Source organism: Schistocerca piceifrons, chromosome 4 (genome assembly GCF_021461385.2).
Source record: "Schistocerca piceifrons isolate TAMUIC-IGC-003096 chromosome 4, iqSchPice1.1, whole genome shotgun sequence".
Classification (NCBI taxonomy): domain Eukaryota; kingdom Metazoa; phylum Arthropoda; class Insecta; order Orthoptera; family Acrididae; genus Schistocerca; species Schistocerca piceifrons.
This window is the reverse complement of record NC_060141.1, coordinates 317,189,995-317,212,148: the sequence shown is the minus strand read 5'-3', so window position 1 is coordinate 317,212,148 and position 22,154 is coordinate 317,189,995. Positions and strand designations below refer to the sequence as shown.

Here is a 22,154-nt window from a genome sequence, read left to right as displayed (position 1 = left end):
GCTGTGACTTATTAAGCTGATAGTTCGGTAATTTTCACATCTGTCAACACCTGCTTTCTTTGGGATTGGAATTATTATATTCTTCTTGAAGTCTGAGGGTATTTCGCCTGTTTCATACATCTTGCTCACCAGATGGTCGAGTTTTGTCATGACTGGCTCTCCCATGGCCGTCAGTAGTTCCAGTGGAATATTGTCTACTCCGGGGGCCTTGTTTCGACTCAGGTCTTTCAGTGCTCTGTCAAACTCTTCACGCAGTATCGTATCTCCCATTTCATCTTCATCTACATCCTCTTCCATTTCCATAATATTGTCCTCAAGTACATCGCCCTTGTATAGACCCTCTATATACTCCTTCCACCTTTCTGCTTTCCCTTCTTTGCTTAGAAGTGGGTTTCCGTCTGAGCTCTTGATATTCATACAAGTCGTTCTCTTATCTCCAAAGGTCTCTCTAATTTTCCTGTAGGCGGTATCTATCTTACCCCTAGTGAGATAGGCTTCTACATCCTTACATTTGTCCTCTAGCCATCCCTGCTTAGCCATTTTGCACTTCCTGTTGATCTCATTTTTGAGACGTTTGTATTCCTTTTTGCCTGTTTCACTTACTGCATTTTTATATTTTCTCCTTTCATCAATTAAATTCAATATTTCTTCTGTTACCCAAGGATTTCTACTAGCCCTCGTCTTTTTACCTACTTGATCCTCTGCTGCCTTCACTACTTCATCCCTCAAAGCTACCCATTCTTCTTCTACTGTATTTATTTCCCCCATTCCTGTCAATTGCTCCCTTATGCTCTCCCTGAATCTCTGTACAACCTCTGGTTCTTTTAGTTTATCCAGGTCCCATCTCCTTAAATTCCCACCTTTTGGCAGTTTCTTCAGTTTTAATCTACAGGTCATAACCAATAGATTGTGGTCAGAGTCCACATCTGCCCCTGGAAATGTCTTACAATTTAAAACCTGGTTCCTAAATCTCTATCTTACCATTATATAATCTATCTGATACCTTTTAGTATCTCCAGGGTTCTTCCATGTATACAACCTTCTTTCATGGTTCTTAAACCAAGTGTTAGTTATGATTATGTTGTGCTCTGTGCAAAATTCGACCAGGCGGCTTCCTCTTTCATTTCTGTCCCCCAATCCATATTCACCTACTATGTTTCCTTCTCTCCCTTTTCCTACACTCGAATTCCAGTCACCCATGACTATTAAATTTTCGTCTCCCTTCACAATCTGAATAATTTCTTTTTTTTCATCATACATTTCTTCAATTTCTTCGTCATCTGTAGAGCTAGTTGGCATATAAACTTGTACTACTGTAGTAGGTGTGGGCTTTGTGTCTATCTTGGCCACAATAATGCGTTCACTATGCTGTTTGTAGTAGCTCACCCGCATTCCTATTTTCCTATTCATTATTAAACCTACTCCTGCATTACCCCTATTTGATTTTGTGTTTATAACCCTGTAGTCACCTGACCAGAAGTCTTGTTCCTCCTGCCACCGAACTTCACTAATTCCCACTATATCTAACTTCAACCTATCCATTTCCCTTTTTAAATTTTCTAACCTACCTGCCCGATTAAGGGATCTGACATTCCATGCTCCAATCCGTAGAACACCAGTTTTCTTTCTCCTGATAACGACATCCTCTTGAGTAGTCCCCGCCCGGACATCCGAATGGGGGACTATTTTACCTCCGGAATATTTTACCCAAGAGGACACCATCATCATGTAATCATACAGTAAAGCTGCATGCCCTCGGGAAAAATTACGGCTGTAGTTTCCCCTTGCTTTCAGCCGTTCGCAGTACCAGCACAGCAAGGCCGTTTTGGTTATTGTTACAAGGCCAGATCAGTCAATCATCCAGACTGTTGCCCTTGCAACTACTGAAAAGGCTGCTGCCCCTCTTCAGGAACCACACGTTTGTCTGGCCTCTCAACAGATACCCCTCCGTTGTGGTTGCACCTACGGTACGGCTATCTGTATCGCTGAGGCACGCAAGCCTCCCCACCAACGGCAAGGTCCATGGTTCATGACTAGGTGATGTTCATTAATTACGTGAACTCAGAAGAGGGGGAGGTTGGGAGGAGGGGGGGATTTGGAAAAATCTCACTAAATCTCATTTAAGGGAGGAGGCAATGAAAGTCTTATGTCAACCTTTTTAATTCAGAGAATATACATTATTATAATGGGTGAATTTTGTCTTATGATATTAATCCCTGGCATAAAGTGCTCATTAATGTGTATGATCTCTCTAAACTGAAAGCTTTACATGCCAGTGCCACGCAAGTGTCGGATTCCATTCAGGATTTTCCCTGCTGCGCCTATCACAATCATTGCATGTCAGTCAGTGATTCAGTCATGATATTCTGCAACACATACAAAGGCATTATTATTCCAATTGAGTTTATATCAGAACTTGTTCAATGAGTATGTTAAGTGGCATGCCAAACACATCACATCACAAACACATCACCAAGAAGTTGATTCTTTTTGGAAGAAAGCTAAGCTGAAGTTCACTGCTAAGAAATCTCTTAGTGATCACATAAATCATGATACTGAAAAGCCATGTAATCATGCAGTTGAAAGGAAGGTGCAAACAATGTTCTTTCCTCTGCAAAGTAAGGAAATGTTCAGTGACATTTAATGGATATAGTATAGCAATAACAGGTCAGTTTTTTAGGAATCCATCAAAACGATTAATACTACTATTGTGGAGCCTTTTTGTCTGTCTGTCTGTCCATCCATCCATCTAAATACTGCTCAGGATGGGCATATTTAAGATAAATTGTAGAACTACACCTTTTGTAAGACCTCAAGGATGAGAGACCTGTATCCCTAGGTGACAAATTTCATGCTTCAACTGTTGTTTTCAACACTGATTTGCAAGAGTTGTGATTATGAAATCTCCCTAGACGAGGAGTGCCCACTGGCAGGTAGCTGGACACTCACGGACACAGTTGGGCAGGGATGGGCGAAGAGCTGGGATGTAGTAAACACTGTCATTCTGCCCTGGCCCACGGTACGCAGAAGGGAATGAGAAAGTTCCTCTTCCATACGCAAAATGTGTTCTATAGGGCCACCTGGTTGGTAGACTGCCCCACCTACAGCTGCCTGGGGCCAGCTGATGGGCCCCAAGGAGTGCCTGTGCCACATGGGGGGCAACATTGGAACAACATTCTCTTTATGTTCCACCAAATGAATTCATGGAGAGTATGACTGTGAGGACACTTTGTGATCAGCTCATGTAACTATTCCTTCTCCGGTCTATAATGCTCAGAATGTGTTATGAGACATCTTTTCTGTTTGAGGGGATGAATTGTCATTCTCTACAGTTTCTCGTCACTCCCCATGAATCCTGTTCAATGAGAAATGGATGCTGATCTTCACTACTGGAGTCACTTGTAAAGCAGAGCAACTCCTAAAGGATGCCACTGAAATTGATGCTCAGCAGGAGGAAGGAAGTCTGCACTTTGATAGCTGTCACGATCAGCCATGGAAAGGTGGGTTTGAGCGCACACGTTCAAGGGCAGGCAACTGTAGATGCACATGCAGCATTTTTGGTTGTGAAGGTAAAAGTAAGACAAATCATAAAAGGCCATATCAGGAGTTTCTGAATTTAATTTAATTAAGCACTAACATTTGAGAAGCACTTAGTAAAATTTACAGCATACAGTCCGTGTCTCCAAAATGAGCTATACTGACTCGAGGGAGCCTATGTGCACAAGCTGTAGGCTTTGTTTGGGCATTGTAGGTGTTAGTAGAACATTATGTGAGCATCACTGGCACAGCAACTCCAGAATTTCACAACCAGAAAGAGCTTATGGAGAGGGACAGTTGGAATTTAAGTTCCAACAATGAAAAATACACTGAGGTGACAAGTCATGGGATAGTGATATGCACACATGCAGATGGCGGTAGTATCATGTACACAAGGGATAAAAGAGCAGTCCACTGACAGAGCTGTCATTTGTAATCGGGTGGTTCATGTGAAAAGGTTTCCGACGTGATTGTGGTCACTCGATGGGAGTTAACAGACTTTGAAACGGGAATGGTAGCTGGAGCTAGCTGCATGGGACATTCCATTTCAGAAATTATTAGTGTGACTCAATATTCCGAGGTCCATAGTGTCAACAGTGCCCCGAGAATGCCAGATGTGAGACATTACATCTCGCCTCGAACAACACAGTGGCTGATCTTCACGTAATAACTGAGAGCAGTGGTATTTATGTAGAGTTGTCAGTGCTAATAGGCAAGCAACACTGCATAAATAATTGCACAAATCAATGTGGGATGTACGATGGATGTATCCGTTAAGACAGCATGGCGAAATTTGGCATTAATGGGCTATGGCAGCAGATGACTGATGTGAGTGCCTTTGCTAACAGCACATCATCATCTGTAGTGCCTCTCCTGCAAATTAGTTTAACCCTAGACAACTGGTCTGGTCAGATGAGTCCTGATTTCAGTTGGTAAGAGCTGTTGATAGGGTTAGAGAATGGAGCTGACCCTACAAAGCCATGGACCAGAGTTGTCAACAAGGCACTGTGCAAGCTGGTGGTGGCTCCATAGTGGTGTGGGCTGTGATTACATGGAATGGACTGGGTCCTCTCGTCCAACTGAACCGACCTTTGATTGGGAATTGTTATATTCAGCTACTTGGAGACCACTACGATTCATTTTTTATGGATGTCAATGCGCCACGTCAAAGGGCCGCAGTTGTTCATGATTAGTTTGAAGAACATTCTGGACAATTTGAATGAATGATTTGGCTACCCAGATTGCCCGACCGAATCCCATAGAACATTTACAAGTCATCATTGAGAGGTCAGTTCGTGCACAAAATCCTGTACCAGCAGCGCTTTGGCAATTGTGGACGGCTGTAGAGCCATCATGACTCTATATTTCTGCAGGGGACTTCCAATGACTTATTTAGCCCATGCCATATCAGATTGCTGCACAACACTGATGTCCAGCAAGGTATTAGGAGGTATCTCATGACTTCTGTCACCTCACAGTAAAATTGTCACTTCTCCATGTTTGCAGGTTAAAGTCAGCTCAGTCTAAAGCTGTGGACACTACTTCTGGTAGTGAAAATATTAAAAATAGCAAAGATGATGAACACACAGTATAAGTAAATTGCCCTCAATGTTCATAGTTTCACTAACAGGTTTATCACGTAAAGATAATATGAGGGCTACGCCGAAAGTTTTTAGCAGAATGTGCGAAAAAAATTTATTTTGAAAAAATAGTTTACAACTCTTCAAAATACTCTCCATAAGCATGTATACATTTTTCCATTCTCTGAAACCACTTAGAAAATGTGTCAGTCCAAGTTTCTTTTGGGATGTCACTTAGTGCACTCTCGTTAGCTGCAATGGCCTCTTCATCTGATGAAAACCGCTGCCCTCGAATTTTTTCCTTAGTCTTAGGGAACAGAAAGAAGTCACAGGGGGCCAGGTCAGGTGAATAGGGGGGATGGTGTAACACTCGCACTTTTTCCTTCTCCAGAAAGTCCATCGTTCTGGCAGCCCTGTGCACGGATGCATTGTCGTGATGCAGCAGAAGGTGCCCACTCTTGGACCTCGGATGCTGTGACTTTCATGTGGCGATGACTTTTGGAAGACAATCATTCATGTACCATTCAGCATTGACTGTACGACGTGTGTCCAAGGTCACAGAGGTGAGATGCCCGATCTTTGTGAAAAAACTTGCCACCATCTTTTTTCCAGAGCTCAGACTTCGTCGAACTTTTGTGGGTGGTTCCTCCCCTGGAAAGCACCACACGGAAGACTGTATCTTCATTTCAGGGTCATAATGGTAGACCCATGTTTCATCACCTTTGACGGTATTGTAGGTGTCTTGGGACTTCCCTCCATTGAATTTTTCGAGCATGAAATGACACCAGTCCACTCTCGCTTCTTTTTGGCTTTCTGTCAGGGAATGTGGCACCCAATGGGCACATCTCTTAGTAAGGCCTAAGTGACTATGAACGATGGTCTGTGCTGCTGTTGATCCAATATTTAGGGTCCCTTCAATGTCGCAAAATGTAAGATGTGGATCTTCTTTGATCATTTTCCTCACAGCATCAATGTTTTCAGGAGTCACAGCTGTTGCTGGGCGACCGGGACGAGGTTCATCTTCAATTGACTGCCGACCCCTCAAAAACTCGCGAAACCAATTTCCAACTGTGGCCCTAGAAGGGGAAGCTTCACCAAAAACACGCAGCAAAGAAAAGAAGAATGGCATTCTTCGGCACTTAAATCCTTTTTATAATCGTAAAAAATCATGGCGCGAAAGTCGCGGTGCGACAGCTCCATCCTGCACCGTCTCTGACTCAGCACTGCCTGTGCTTTCTTACCGCGCTGTGGGGGGATCACCGCTAGCCAGGGGCTGCGTGCGCACATCCCAAGGTCGAAACACATCACTCTTTTGAACGAAAACAACCCCATTGTCCTCCGCCTTACGGTTTACGGGCTACTAAAAACTTTTGGCATAGCCCTCGTATATTTCACATTAACAGAATATTTTAATTTTAGGGAAGCAGCAAGTCCAGAATGTTCTGTTCTTGTATTCATTAAGCTTAACTTTACAAACATCATAGAAAAGTTAGCTTAATGCTCATAACTGTGTCCAGTGTAGAGATAGCCATGCAGCAAATCTCTTAACAGTGGCAGATAGCACTCTGGTACCATTTCAGTAGAATACAATGAGAATCACCTCCATGCAGCAATGTACAACTAGACATAAGTCTATATCTTGGAAATCAGTTCTGAAACCACCCAATATTAGGACTTTAGTTTAATGTAATGAATACTGTGTCCATGGTATTTAACATATTCAGTCCTCTGGGTTCTGCCAAATGGTGAGCACATTAGATACCTTGACCAGTTCTGAATGTGTATGGGTTGGATAAACTCACCTAGATCCAAGCTAGGGACAAATCAGTGTGCTACCAGCCCTCTAAGCTTGATTTATTTCATTCTCTTTGTACAAAGTAGTCTTGTGCTTTTTTCCTAATTCTTTTTGTTAAATATTTTCCCCTTTTGCATTTGCCTTGGTCTGTTTGTGTGTATTATTCCTTTTCTTAAATGCTAAACTTCTTATTTAATTTAATTCAGTATACATTCTTATTCTTAAATAAATTTCCATAACTTGTATTTCTGATTTCGTGCATGTTGACTATTTTTCACCGCATGCAGAGAATCTATGATCTTGCAGTTAAAAAATGGTTTACAACTGTACAGTTTCTTTACTGTTCGTTGAAATACAGTTACATTCATTCATAATTCAATTAAGTCCTTGCAGAGCCTATTTTCTTACTGTTTGCTTTTGTAAGAATATATTAAGTACAAACCTGTTGTGGTTCTTGGGGAGTTCTACAAATGTATGACAGCCTCCTCCCCCAAGCCCCTTTCAGTGTTGTTATAATATTAGAGATTTCTTTCTGAAGAATCGTTCTTTAGTTTTAGTCCTTCCACATTAAAATCCCTCATTACAATCTTGTAGTGAGTCTGCCATACATCAGTTTCTGCCACTCTTCCTACGTCGAAATTGAGCATGTTGGTGCAGACTTGTTCAATTTGCATTGAATATCATTTGTTTATATTTAAAACAATTCTTGTTGTGATAGTCCTTCAGTATTGTCGTATTTTTTTATCTATAAAAAAGCTTATGCCTGAATTTACTTCCTATTTTATTCCTCTGCAAAAATATAAATTTTCAAATTTTAGTTCCATTTGGATTTTGGTCCTTGTATGCACTTTTATAGTATAGTATCACTTTTGAGCTCCTGCAATTCCACTGATCTATCTGTAGTTTACAGTTTATTGATCCTAAATAAAAAGTAGTAATTAGGTCACCAAGACCCATGCTGTTATTTATGTAAACAAAATTAGTGTAGCAAGGTGCAGGTGCACAAATAATTGAGTATAACTCATGGCATGAAGTCATTGCCTGAAGTTCTTCAATCTTGATTTTCATTTACCCAGGCTTGAATACCATCAACCCAAGATCTCTTATGTGGCAGTGGACATGGGAACAGTGCTAACACTTGCAGCTGTGTCAGCTCTGGCCTGGGTGCTTCTAAATCCAAAATGCCAGGGATCAACTCAACTTGTTCACATTTTGATCATGTATTGGTGGGCACCTCATGTCATATTGTCGTAGCTGTCTTAGATCTACAGTCCAGCCTATGGTCAGTGTTATTTGTCCATATTGTCACAAATATTTACAGTCAAAATTACACAGATGATAGATTATCATAAACTGAGTATTCTGAGATTAGGAATCGAAGTTTTGAAGTGAATATTATGACGAGAATTTATGAAAGAGGAATGAATGTGGGGCACATATTTACGAACTACTTATTTTTCTCCATCAATTTAGGTGGTACTATCTCGAAAAACAATACAAAATCGGAAGTGATTGGATCATGTTGGATTTTGTCCTGTGAAGTTACTTGAAGTCTTTGGTGTATTTAACCCCAGTAGAAACTGAAAAGAAAAGGGACCCATTTGGAAGCGTCCCGTTGCAAAACGGACAATCGGGGTATTTGATACACTACTGCAGAATGTTGCATGTTGTTGTAATACACGTACTGATGTACTGAGACTGGCAGTTCTCAGTTAGAACACTGCTTTGAGCTTCAGTTATTGTTGTAAGATATTAGTTAGTTTTGGCAACAAAAAACTTAATTTTCCTTTCTGAACATTAGTTTCTTATCCCAATGAATTTGGTTTAGAATCTTCTGATGGGGCTGGCACGTCTGCCAGACTGAGCAGTACCAAAAAGGAATCTTCCAAAATCCAAATGTATACTCCACAAAGCTAACTATTCACAATACTGTGACCCTGGTTTATTTTAACATAGTGACAGTTACTAGCATCCGGTAGTCCACATAACATCCGTGAAAAACTGTACCTTTGATACACATTTCCAAAGTTGTCATGCCAACTACAGATACAGCTGCTCCGTGGTGAGGTAAGTAGTGCTTTTCTGCAATCAGTTGTAGGTGGTCATCAGGGCTTAATTGTTTTGCCCTTCCTGTTAAGATCACAGAATAATAATTTTGAAATCCAGGAGAATCAGGTGGGTGGTAACACGTCAGAATCCAGGGGAATGAGATCGCCAGTGACAAAGCGTATCATGTTTGTGGGAAGAAGAATGTCATTTTATGTTCTGTTCACAGCAAGCAGTTCCTTCATTAATGAACTAGAATGTTGTGTGAGATACTATGTAGCTGGATTAGACGAACAGTGGGGATAAAGGCTGTTAAGTGAACAACATGGTGTTAGGTTATCTCTATTCAGCCTCAAAGATGTAACAAACATTTTGACACAGCTCTGCATTGGGAAAACTCCATTGACAATTGGTTTCCATCTCCAACAGGAAGCTCACTATATGTGTGTTGTACGCCACAGTCAAATTTTTGTTCACTGATTGGATTTTTATATGGTGACAACAGTGCAGCTTTTCATTTAAATGTTGACTGCCTGCTATGTTTAACAATAGATCAAGTGCTGTAATTTTAATTTTTTGTAGATTTTATCATGTAATCTATCGTAAACAGACCAATTATCACAATTAAACTTTGAACATTTTATAACTAAACCCATCCTGAAATGTTTAAGCAGTTGTGTTTCTCATGTCAATATCAGATGCCCTGAGAAGGTTATTTGAAGCTATGTTGTCCTTTGTGGGTGTAAATTGATTACTATTGTCATTAGATTGGATTTTTTCTTTTTTACAGCGTGTCAGAAGAAGTGATCTTGGTGAAGTTATTATATTGGATGCTGACAGTAATACTGTGGAGACACCTTTTGAAGACCTTGAGTCTCTCCCTGCTGATGTGGTAAAATATTTTAAAATTTATCATACAAGTCCTTAATATTTTTCCATATCTTAAGCTTCTGGTTCATTTACAATCCAGGTCATGAAAGAAGAAAGCAAAAATGTTGACTTAGAGAAAATAGAAGATAGGGATGTGACTGTTCATAACTTTGTCTCTTGAAAACAATGTAAGCTGACATGATTGCATGTTAGAAGTAGCAAACTTCTCACAATAAATTATGGATGTAAGTCATTTAGTAGATTTTTCTGTAGTCCTAAAAGTCTTCCACAACTAAAATACCTCCTAGCAGAAAAGCTATTCAATCACTGAAGTATTTTTCTTATGGCTCCCCGATGTTATTCAATCTGTATATTGAGCAAGCAGTAAAGGAAACAAAAGAAAAATTCGGAGTAGGTATTAAAATCCATAGAGAAGAAATAAAAATTTTGAGGTTCACCGATGACATTGTAATTCTGTCAGAGACAGCAAAGGACTTGGAAGAGCAGTTGAATGGAATGGACAGTGTCTTGAAAGGAGGATATTAGATGAACATCAACAAAAGCAAAACGAGGATAATGGAATGTAGTCAAATTAAATCGGGTGATGCTGAGGAAATTAGATTAGGAAATGAGACACTTAAAGTAATAAAGGAGTTTTGCTATTTGGGGAGCAAAATAACTGATGATGATTGAAGTAGAGAGGATATAAAATGTAGACTGGAAATGGCATGAAAAGCTTTTCTGAAGAAGAGAAATTTGTTAACATTGAGTATAGATTTAAGTGTCAGGACGTCGTTTCTGAAAGTATTTGTATGGAGTGCAGCCCTGTATGGAAGTGGAACATGGACGATAAATAGTTTAGACAAGAAGAGAATAGAAGCTTTCAAAATGTGGTGCTACAGAAGAATGCCGAAGATTAGATAACTAATGAGGAGGTATTGAATAGAATTGGGGAGAAGAGGAGTTTGTGGCACAACTTGACAAGAAGAAGGGGCCTGTTGGTAGGACATATTCTGAGGCATCAAGGGATCACAAATTTAGCATTGGAGGGCAGTGTGGAGGGTAAAAATCATAGAGGGAGACCAAGAGATGAATACACTAAGCAGATTCAGAAGGATGTAGGTTGCAGTAAGTACTGGGAGATGAAGCAGCTTGCACAGGATAGAGTAGCATGGAGAGCTGCATCAAACCAGTCTCAGGACTGAAGACCACAACAACAACAACAACAACAACAACATGGCTAACCATCACAGCAAAGAAGTGTAACTGTCTCTCTGGGATGAACCATTATTTACAATTATCTGTAGGTCTCAAGAAAACTAGGTGATGGTTTTAAAATTCGTATAACTTGTTGTGGTGGTCTCGAGATTAAAGGAAGAAAAATTTCATTGTATTGTTTGTACAGAAGTTAAGAATAGTGATATTTTAAATAGCACTGGGTTGAGATAATGTAAATATCTAAGTACTATTCTCTGTTTCCTTTACATATTTAAAGGAGGGATTTTATACCCTGTTATGAAGGGATGTAGGAAGACAAATAACAGTAAAAGTCAGTTCCTCCATCAGATCAATCCTCCAAGGAAAATAAGTTAGTCTTGAAATAACATTCGCATCAGAAATCATAGTGTCATTATTTGAAAAGTGTTTCTTTCACTTTAGTCTTCAATGTGGAGCAGTTAGAAATTGGTACAGCCAAGATTGGAGACAGCTTAGGTGTAGGTTGGTTCAGTAATGATGAAACCTAGTAAAATATTCTTGGTTTTAAAGTTGTTCCATTGTGAAAAAAATATTCAAGTGTTTGATAGTTGTCTCGCCATTATTATTTTGAGTAAAACTACTGACTGTTGGAGTTTGTTTGGCATTACACTTACAGAGGCAAAGCAACAGCATCTGGGACCTTCCAGAGGAGGGCGAAATGGCACATATGGTAAGAGACGAGTTTGGCAGCTGTAGCCCACTATGGGACCGAGTGATGACAGGTGGCCCTAAGGTGCCTGGGTCGTGTTCGAAACTGCTTCTCCCACCTCCCTACAAGTTTCAAGCATCTGTCTTTGCTTCCACCGCCATTTTGTACTAAGTGGGTCCCTGCTAATCCCTGTTATAATTGTTACATTTATTCTAATCCTGGCTACCTCCTTCATAATGTAGTCCCAGTATAAAGATGCGTAAGTCAAGACCCTTGTCTTTTTAAATTCTGTTTTGTGCCCATTGTATGGCAATATTGAGCCAAAGTCAGCTTTCCCTCGCAGTCTTCTCCATTTCCTCCCAGATAATCCTTCATTCGGATGGCAACACCCTATATGAACCCTGTCTAATTAGTGGATGATGCCTAGTATTGGTATTGTGATTTACCATAGGTTGGCTTCACCTGTCTCCTCTTCTCTCCAGATTTGAAAGCATCTGAAAATCAGTGCAAAATAGCTAACACTTGCCAACTTTGTTCCTCATATCCTGTTGGCAGTTCGTTAGCAGCTACCTCCATTTCTTTTGTCTGTAGTGGTGGTGGATCACCATTCTTCATTGATGACATTAACCTGCCCTTACTGGACTGGTTTTGCCATTCGTACACACATTTTTAGTGATGAGTTGTGGCTGCTCATGACAATTAGTGATCAAAAGTTCTCCTTGACCATCTGTAATACTTAAGATTTTCACTGATGTTAGATTTCTTTTGTGATCCTGAGCAGCTTTTCACAATCTTCAAAAGCTTTGTAGTTTAACTGAGCATCTAAATTGATGACTGTAACTAATCTTGTTGATGATATCGGACTAACATTGTCTTTGATGGTGAAAAACTGTCTAGAGCAATCTTTGTGATGGGGTTGTTGAGATAGCTTTGTCAGTGTGGAGCTTGGGTCTTCCACAGTCTTTGACTGCTTGTGTTGCCTGCAAGAAATCCCATCTGAGAATAACATTTATTGCAGCCTGTTAAAACAGAACATTTGAAGGGCTTCGTTCTATCATTGCCAGTTATTCTTGCAGTTTATATTCCTTGTGGTTGGACCTTCAGCAAAATTGTTTTTGTATCACAGAACATAATCCTCTTTAGCTGGTGATGATAAAAATTTGACTTTTCAGACAGAAACCCCTGAGTGGACTAATGTCTGGACAGGTTGGCCTTTGATGATGATGTCAGTGAGATTTCTGGACATCTAGGTGACTTGTCGCATGAATTTTTGTCTGTGGCACCCTCTACTCCACAGACGATAGACTGAATTTGATGGCTAGGCAAGCTATTGGCACCTTTGTACGGTGAGGGGAAGTGGCTTTGGTGTGTTGGGGAGCAGCCTTGTCCAGGGTATGGTAGTGGGCTTTGTTTGCAGGTCTGCTACAGTCATCTGCAATTGGCTGGCACAGATAGAAACATTGTGCTGATTGACTTCTGATGGGGCAGTAGTTATAAAAAACTTGTCTTCTTCCTCTTTAGTAGAGTACAACATGTACAGGGCATCCAGAGTGTGTACATACTGGCATGGTGTCCTCTGTCCTCCAAGTGTCTGTTCTTCTGCAGGGCATTATATTTGGTGAAGAAATTGGTTGTGCATGTTTTGGTTGGGTACTGGGTTGTCATTTGATGGTTGTGGCGTAGTCTTGAGCTGGTAGAGTCCATTCTTTCTGACAAATTTGACTGGTTGTGGAGATTGGAGCTGAAGATCAATACACCTCTTCAACATTTTCTATTTCCTCTTGACATAGGGGATGAACATTCGTGGATGCTCTCTCTTGTTTATTCAGTTTGACAGTACTGGCTGCTATAAAATGCTGTCTCTCTTTTCTTACTATCTAGTGTATGACAGATGCAAGGTCATACTGGTCTTCCACAATTGCTGTAGATAGGGAACCACATTCAAGAGTCAGTTATACCTAATTCATCAAACTCTTTTCTGTTCCATTTCCACAATGTGATGGCACCATTTGATGAATTGTACTGTTGTTGAAACATCCTTTATGAGAATAGCTAGTATATGTCTTCTGCAACTCCTTTCATCAAATGTGAGATTTTGTTGGCTTGTGTCATATTCAAACTCATGACATGGTATAGGACCGAAGCATTCTGTATGTATGACTGTTGTTTTTCCACGATGGCACTGTTCTTGAATTATTCTTACACTGAGCAGACTTGGTGCTGATTTTTGCCAAACACTTTCTTTAGTTTGGCCTGGAATTTGTCCCAGCTATTAAGCTTCTCTTTGTTGTTCTCTCACCACTGTAGGCTGTGCCATCCCATTAGAAATACGCCTTTGCCAAACACATCACGTCATCCAAACCTGTTGTATTTGGTGACACAGTCCGATCTGTCGAGTGATTTCATCTGTTCCTAACAAGCATCACCATACGATGCCGATTGATGCCTGACGTGTGGCTGACTTACAGTGGCTTGGAATCAAGTGGTCTCCTTGAATATATGGACCTCGGGAACAATGTGCTGGTTGTATTCTGGTTTCTGCCCTTGTATGTTATCTATTTGGAACAACGGTCATGTAGATTTTTTGAAGTACCTGGCGTCTCCATCGAGCAGTGTCACTGTGTAGCCAGAATCGAGTCCAATCAGAAGGCAGGGTACTCAAAGAAGTGCAACACTTAGCACTGAAAGTACTTTTATTACGAACAGTGTACAACCAAAACAGAACTGAACTGAACTCATGGACACAAAGTGCTGCTATTTATACAAGAAGCAAACATTCTAGAATATACAGTCATTATAAACATTAGAAATTTTGAGACCCGTCTGAAAATTCTAAATACTGAATAACAAATAATTGTTGCCGGATGGGTTTGAACTGGCCACCCACAGCATGCCATTGAGCAGTGCTAATCACTATGCTACACTGCATGCTGCACAGCTCATGACATTGTGATTACCTGATATCATAGAGGAGCCTGAAGATGGTGTAATGAAACACCAAATCAATTACAATAAAAACAAGACCCATTAACAAACAGGAAGGTGTCAGTCTGGCTTCATAAAGAAATGGAACTTAATCTTGAAGTACGCCACCATTTCTTCAGCTTTTCCTGGTGTTTAAGGTGCATTGGCATCGTAGTAGTAGTTGCACTGTCACTGAATATGATGACTGTGAACAGTATCCTCCACATCTTGAAGCAAATTTGGAATGAATTTAAAAGTCATTATTTTTTATTGAAATTCCTTCTGACTCAGTAAAACCAAGTGGTATTACTGAATTGGTTGTTGACTAACATGTTTGTCTGCTACTTTCCCAAAGAAATTGGTCAGTAAACATTGGAAATTTTTGGAGAAGTCTCTTTCAACATTGTACTGTGTATATGAAGTATTGCTTGTGGTTATTCAATGTTTGATAATATGACACAACATAGGGATATGCATGCCTTATGCGTTTGATAACTTAAGTAGGGCAATTTATCTATTTTAAATGACCTCATTTTCACCGTTTAATACAGTTTTGAGTAATCTTGAGTATACTTTGCCTCTGTTTAGTGTTTTCTAGTGAGATCAGCAGAGTGCAGTCTTTGGAATTTCATGAATCAAGAAATGCTTTAAAAGTTACTAAGTATGCAGCAGGCACTGAATATTTTAAGTACAATTTTCCTAAAAGATTCAAATGTAAGTGTTAATAGTTTGTCACATGCCTCCAACAATCTGTACTGCCACCACCACTGCCGCCACTGCCCACTTTTAACATTGAAAATGTTATTCGTGTTGCCATTATTCTGCATATGTGATTCTGGATGATTTTCCTGCTAAACCTTGAATTGGCTTTCTCAGTTATTTCACATATGCATTCTACTAATTTTTAAAAACATATTTATTCTGTCATTTCACTAATACAAGTTTTAAACATCATGCAAATAATGAATTTACTTGTGAGTATCTTACTTATCATGATGCAGCACTATTTAGTCTTAGTGCTTGTGCCGTAGTTCTGACACCATGTGATTTGCTAAGTGACAACATTTACTTCAACACAGCATTCAGCAATCTGCCCTCCTTCTTTACTGTCCTTTCGTTTATGGTCATCATATGGGGTGCAGTAAAATCTGTTATTTCTTTATGGTGTGTAGTATTTAAATGTACTCAGACTTTGTTGGCATATGTCAGATGACCGTTGATAACTGGGACAGTACTACTGTTACTCACCCAGCATGATATCAGACTGCCCACGAAAGATCACAGGTTTTAAAAGAATGATATTGAAAACTAATCAGACAGTTGGACAGTTAGAAAAGAACATGTGCTTGTCAGCTGCAACCAACAGATACCACCATTTTGGACAAGTCTGCTCTTCAGAGTAACCAATACATACCGCTATCGCTGCTGTGGGCAAGTCTGCTTTTGAAGATTGGATTTTTGAACTGCACAAGCACCTAAGAATCCATAATTACAAGAGAAACTTAGTTATGGACCATGACGATGCTGACTATTATCATTATTATTGTTCTTTTTCTTTAGCATGAAAAGTGGTTTGCTGCAGCTCTTCACTCTAGTCTCTCTTGTGCAAGCCTCTTTATCTCTGCACAACTACTGCAGCTTGCATCCATTTTAACTAACTTACTATAGTCAAGACTTGATCTCCCTCAACAATTTTTACAACTCGCATTTCCCTCCTTAACCAAGTGCATGACTCTTTGATGCCTCATGACCTGTCCTTTCAACCAATCTCCTCCTTTAGTCAAGCTGTGCTGTAACTTCATCTTCTCTGCAATTCGATTTGGTACCACCTCATTAGTTATTCAATCTGTTCATTCCTGTAACTTTCAGTATTCTTCTGTAGCACCATGTCACAAAAGCTTCTATTAGTTTCATGTTTGAACTGTTTATCATTCGTGTATCACTTCCGTACAAGACTAGACTCCAGGCATGTACCTTCATATAAAGACTTCTTAACATTTAAATATATATTAATTGTTGACAAATGTGTCTTTTCAGAAATGCTTTTCTTGCCATTGACAGTCTGCATTTTATATCCTGTCTACTTCGGCCATTGACACTTTTTCTGTTGCACAAATAACAAAACTTGTCTATTATTTCTACTTTCCCATTTTCTAATTTAATTCCTTCAGCATCTCTTGGTTTAATTTGTCTGCATTCCTTTACCCTTGTTTTACGTTAGTTGATGTTCTTGTTACAAACTCTTTCCTCTTTCCAATCTGTAAAACTTACAATGTAATCAAAAAACCTCAAAGTTTTTATTTCTTCTTTTCCTCTGTTGTTGACTCAATAAACATATATTTATTAAATAAATGTGGCATTTTTGTACTCACCCAGTGTACTTGGGCTGATTTTTATTTCAACTTTTTCTACACTTTGGCTATGTTTTTGTAGTTGTTAAGTCAGCTGTGTATTTTGGCAGTGACAATATTTAATGTGTTACACTAGTGTTTGTAATATTTTGCCCTGTATATTTTTAAAAAAAAGTGGTATCTGATACACCCTGGGAGACCCGTTATGATTGTTCCCAGTTAAAATGATTGTTTCTTAAGAATTTCACCATTATTAAGCTTAAATCACTGAATGATGATTGTGGAATGCTTCTAGAATAAATCACTTGTATTTTTTTTACTTTTTTTATGAGATACACAAACTGAAGTGCTTTCTTTTACTTACCAGAACCATCACCAGTGATGATTTGTTATACAAAAGGTGGATGATTTTAGCTTGAATAACATCTAATATGACTTTGGATTAGTGGCAATTTTTTGTGGTAGTAGCTGTCAGAGTATTTTCTTTGCTTTTTAGCTTTTATGGATTATAATGGTTTCCACAAAAAGAAACTATCCAGAACCAATTTTTATAAAAGGCCTTTTATTTTATTTTCCCAAAACAAATTTTATAAAAGGCCTTTTATTTTGTATATTAAAATGTTGCCACGTCTTAACTGCCATGTAATTTACTGTTACTGCTTAACCATATTGTAATTCAAAATCTCTATAAATCCACATTCAAAAATTAACATGAGAATACCGGACCACTGCTTATTTATTCTTCAACTTCAGTACGCTGGTGGACAAGGTGTCGAGTCATAGAAAAATTCTGCTAGTGCTCTAACAACCTCCAACTAATGATTGTACTAAAAAAAAATTGGAGGTCTTGCTAATTCACCACTTTTACATCTAAAAAGAAAAACTTTCCCCTTTTCAAGTGTTGCCTTGTAACCTGTATTACTCTCTGACACTATTACTTTCCAGTTTGTTTGGTTGTTTTTTTCACAGATAAGACCCAAGCACTTAATCAACATCTGACATTCGAAGGACATTGCTTTTCATACTGTACCGTGTTTTAACATAAAAAAACCAGAATGTAATATACCTCTATGCTTGATATGCCAGCTCAGGATTCTCTCTCATAAACAGCAGTCTAACTGGAAAAATATCAAATTCTTATATTTCTTCTGCCTGAACATTAATTCCCTATTGAAGTTTATCCTTGGTTTCCTTCACAGTTTGCACAATGTACAGGTGGAATGATATTGGGGATAGGTTACAACACTGTCTCACTCCCTTCTCAGCTAGTGCTTCCCTTTCATATCTTTCAACTCTCATAACTGCTCTCTGGTTTCTATAGAAGTTTTAAAAATCCTTTTGCTTCCTACCTCTTATCCTTGCTACCTCGTGTTTCAGAGAGTGCAGTCCATTCAATATTGTGAAAAACTATATTTAAATATACAAATGCTACTATTGTAGAATTGCCTTTATTCAGCTTATCTTCTAAAATTACTCATAGAGTATTTCCTTGTATGTTGTATATTTCTCTGGGATCCAAACTGATCTTCCCCCATATCAACATCTACCAGTTTTTCAAACATCCTGTAAATAATTTGTGGCTATATTTTGCATCACAACTCATTAAACTGATTGGTTGGTGATGATCACACCAGTTCACACATGCTTTCTTTGGGATAGGGATTATTACTTTCTGAGTCGCAGATAGGCACAACAAAAGGCTGTCAAAAATGAAGGTTTCGGCCCCACTATGTTGTGAATAGCAACTTTCCTTTTCATAATATTGTTACATTCCATCCTGTATTTTCCACTGTTTAATTATTACTTTCTTCTTGAAGTCTAAGGGTTTTTCGCCTGTCTCGTATGTTTTGAAAATGAGGTTGAATAGTTTCATCTTGACTAGCTCTCCTGAGGATCTTAATGATTCTGAAGGAATGTCATCTACTCTAAGTGCCATGTTCAGACTTTGGTCTTCCAGTGCTCTGTCAAATTCTTCTCACTATATCACATCTTTCATCCCATCATCATCAAGTTCTTCTTTTCCAATATTATTGTATTCAAGTCCATCTCAATTGTAAAGTCATTAAATTTAATTCTTCCATCTTTCAGACTTTCTTTCTTTGATTCATCTGAGTTCTGTATATTCATGAAGCTGCTTCTCATTTCTTCAATTATTTTTTTTCTTCTGTATGCTGCACATCACAGCATCTATCTTCCCCGAGCCTGCTTTGCCATTTTGCTCTTACCATCAAACTCATTATTAGACACCTGTATTCCCTTTTATCTGCATACATTTTCTCTCTTTGTCAGTTAAATTCATTGGACTTTGTCTTTTTGCTTGTCTGATCCTATGCTGCCTTCAATAATTTCAGCTCTTAAAATTGCTCATTCATCTTGTGTTGTATTTCTTTCCCTGTCTGTCATTTGGTACCTAATACTTGAACTAAAGACAACAATAACAACAACAATGTATTTGATTTTGTATTGCTAACACTGTACTCACCTGACTAAGTATTGTTCTTTCAGTTACTGCACTTCTCATTCCCAATATTTCTAAGTTCAGCCCATCCATTCCTCTTTTGAAATTCTCTAGCCTGCCTACCTGATTAAGGGATCCAGTATTCCACACTTCACTCCGTAGATCACTAGATTTGTTTTTCCTAATGAACTCATCCTCCTTTATAGTTTCTTTTAAGATCTTGGCCACCCCAAGTGTCTGTCAACCTTAATAGTTATACTAACATACTTTAATGAGTTGTATACTGGCACAGTGAAACATCTGCATAAAGGGTGTGTTTTTGAATTTTACTTATGCACTTCATGTTTGAGGTAGTTGTTTCCCTACCTACTATAATTATCGAAACTTTATTAGGGACGCTATTACTTGTTGCTTCCTCCAGTCAGATGTGTGGAATATGTTATGTGATATACACAACATTTTGTACTATTATGTAGCTTAATAATGTACAAGGGGGTGAAATTAGCTAACTGATAAATCATGAAGTAAAATGTTTATTTCAAAGTAATCATCCTGCACAGGAGAAATACTTTCCTCAAGAACGGGGACTGTTTTATAGTTGGAAAATTTTACTCCAGATGATGCCATCATCTCTAAGGCATACAGTAGAGCTGCCTGTTCTAGGACATACATTGGTTGTAGTTTGACCTTGTTTTTAGATATTGACAGTACCAGCACAGCAAACCTATGTTGCTTAATGTTGCAGGTCTAGGTCAGCTACTGTAAAGGCGGCTGCCTCTCTTCAGAAATCATTTGTTACTTTAGCATCTCCTCTGACTAGATTTTATTATTAGCGTCATGATTTTAAATTGAATTATTGAAATCACCTCAAAATAACAAAAATGGGTTTAAAAATTGAGAGGAAAAATTTGAAAAATAGTAAAAAATTGACCATTCACTCCTTTATAGACCAATGGAGTTAAAATTATGAACTCATAACACCAATGTGTTGATGTATAGTACAAAGTTTCAATTATCATATTGAAAAATGGACCTTGCCGTTGGTGGGGAGGCTTGCGTGGCTCAGCGATACAGATAGCCATACCGTAGGTGCAACCACAACGGAGGGGTATCTGTTGAGAGGCCAGACAAACGTGTGGTTCCTGAAGAGGGGCAGCAGCCTTTTCAGTAGTTGCAAGGGCAACAGTCTGGATGATTGACTGATCTGGCCTTGTAACAATAACCAAAACGGCCTTGCTGTGCTGGTACTGCGAACGGCTGAAAGCAAGGGGAAACTACAGCCGTAATTTTTCCCGAGGGCATGCAGCTTTACTGTATGATTACATGATGATGGCGTCCTCTTGGGTAAAATATTCCGGAGGTAAAATAGTCCCCCATTCGGATGTCCGGGCGGGGACTACTCAAGAGGATGTCGTTATCAGGAGAAAGAAAACTGGCGTTCTACGGATTGGAGCGTGGAATGTCAGATCCCTTAATCGGGCAGGTAGGTTAGAAAATTTAAAAAGGGAAATGGATAGGTTGAAGTTAGATATAGTGGGAATTAGTGAAGTTCGGTGGCAGGAGGAACAAGACTTCTGGTCAGGTGACTACAGGGTTATAAACACAAAATCAAATAGGGGTAATGCAGGAGTAGGTTTAATAATGAATAGGAAAATAGGAATGTGGGTAAGCTACTACAAACAGCATAGTGAACGCATTATTGTGGCCAAGATAGATACGAAGCCCACGCCTACTACAGTAGTACAAGTTTATATGCCAACTAGCTCTGCAGATAACGAAGAAATTGAAGAAATGTATGATGAAATAAAAGAAATTATTCAGGTAGTGAAGGGAGACGAAAATTTAATAGTCATGGGTGACTGGAATTCGAGTGTAGGAAAAGGGAGAGAAGGAAACATAGTAGGTGAATATGGATTGGGGGACAGAAATGAAAGAGGAAGCCGCCTGGTGGAATTTTGCACAGAGCACAACATAATCATAACTAACACTTGGTTTAAGAATCATGAAAGAAGGTTGTATACATGGAAGAACCCTGGAGATACTAAAAGGTATCAGATAGATTATATAATGGTAAGATAGAGATTTAGGAACCAGGTTTTAAATTGTAAGACATTTCCAGGGGCAGATGTGGACTCTGACCACAATCTATTGGTTATGACCTGTAGATTAAAACTGAAGAAACTGCAAAAAGGTGGGAATTTAAGGAGATGGGACCTGGATAAACTAAAAGAACCAGAGGTTGTACAGAGATTCAGGGAGAGCATAAGGGAGCAATTGACAGGAATGGGGGAAATAAATACAGTAGAAGAAGAATGGGTAGCTTTGAGGGATGAAGTAGTGAAGGCAGCAGAGGATCAAGTAGGTAAAAAGACGAGGGCTAGTAGAAATCCTTGGGTAACAGAAGAAATATTGAATTTAATTGATGAAAGGAGAAAATATAAAAATGCAGTAAGTGAAACAGGCAAAAAGGAATACAAACGTCTCAAAAATGAGATCGACAGGAAGTGCAAAATGGCTAAGCAGGGATGGCTAGAGGACAAATGTAAGGATGTAGAGGCCTATCTCGCTAGGGGTAAGATAGATACCGCCTACAGGAAAATTAGAGAGACCTTTGGAGATAAGAGAACGACTTGTATGAATATCAAGA

General features: G+C 39.1%; 1 protein-coding gene across 3 annotated transcripts in view; it reads left to right on the top strand.

Annotated features, from left to right (window-relative positions):
* LOC124794914 (DENN domain-containing protein 1A-like) overlaps nucleotides 1-22,154 on the top strand; it is a 313,331-nt gene that overhangs the window by 100,630 nt on the left and 190,547 nt on the right. For all 3 annotated transcript variants that reach the window (XR_007016626.1, XM_047258616.1, XM_047258615.1), the window contains exon 7: nucleotides 9,749-9,850. Coding sequence is in view for 2 of the 3 variants with exons in the window: in XM_047258616.1 (XP_047114572.1) it covers nucleotides 9,749-9,850 (102 nt within the window). In the remaining variant the exon portion in view is untranslated. The remainder of the gene's footprint in view (nucleotides 1-9,748; nucleotides 9,851-22,154) is intronic.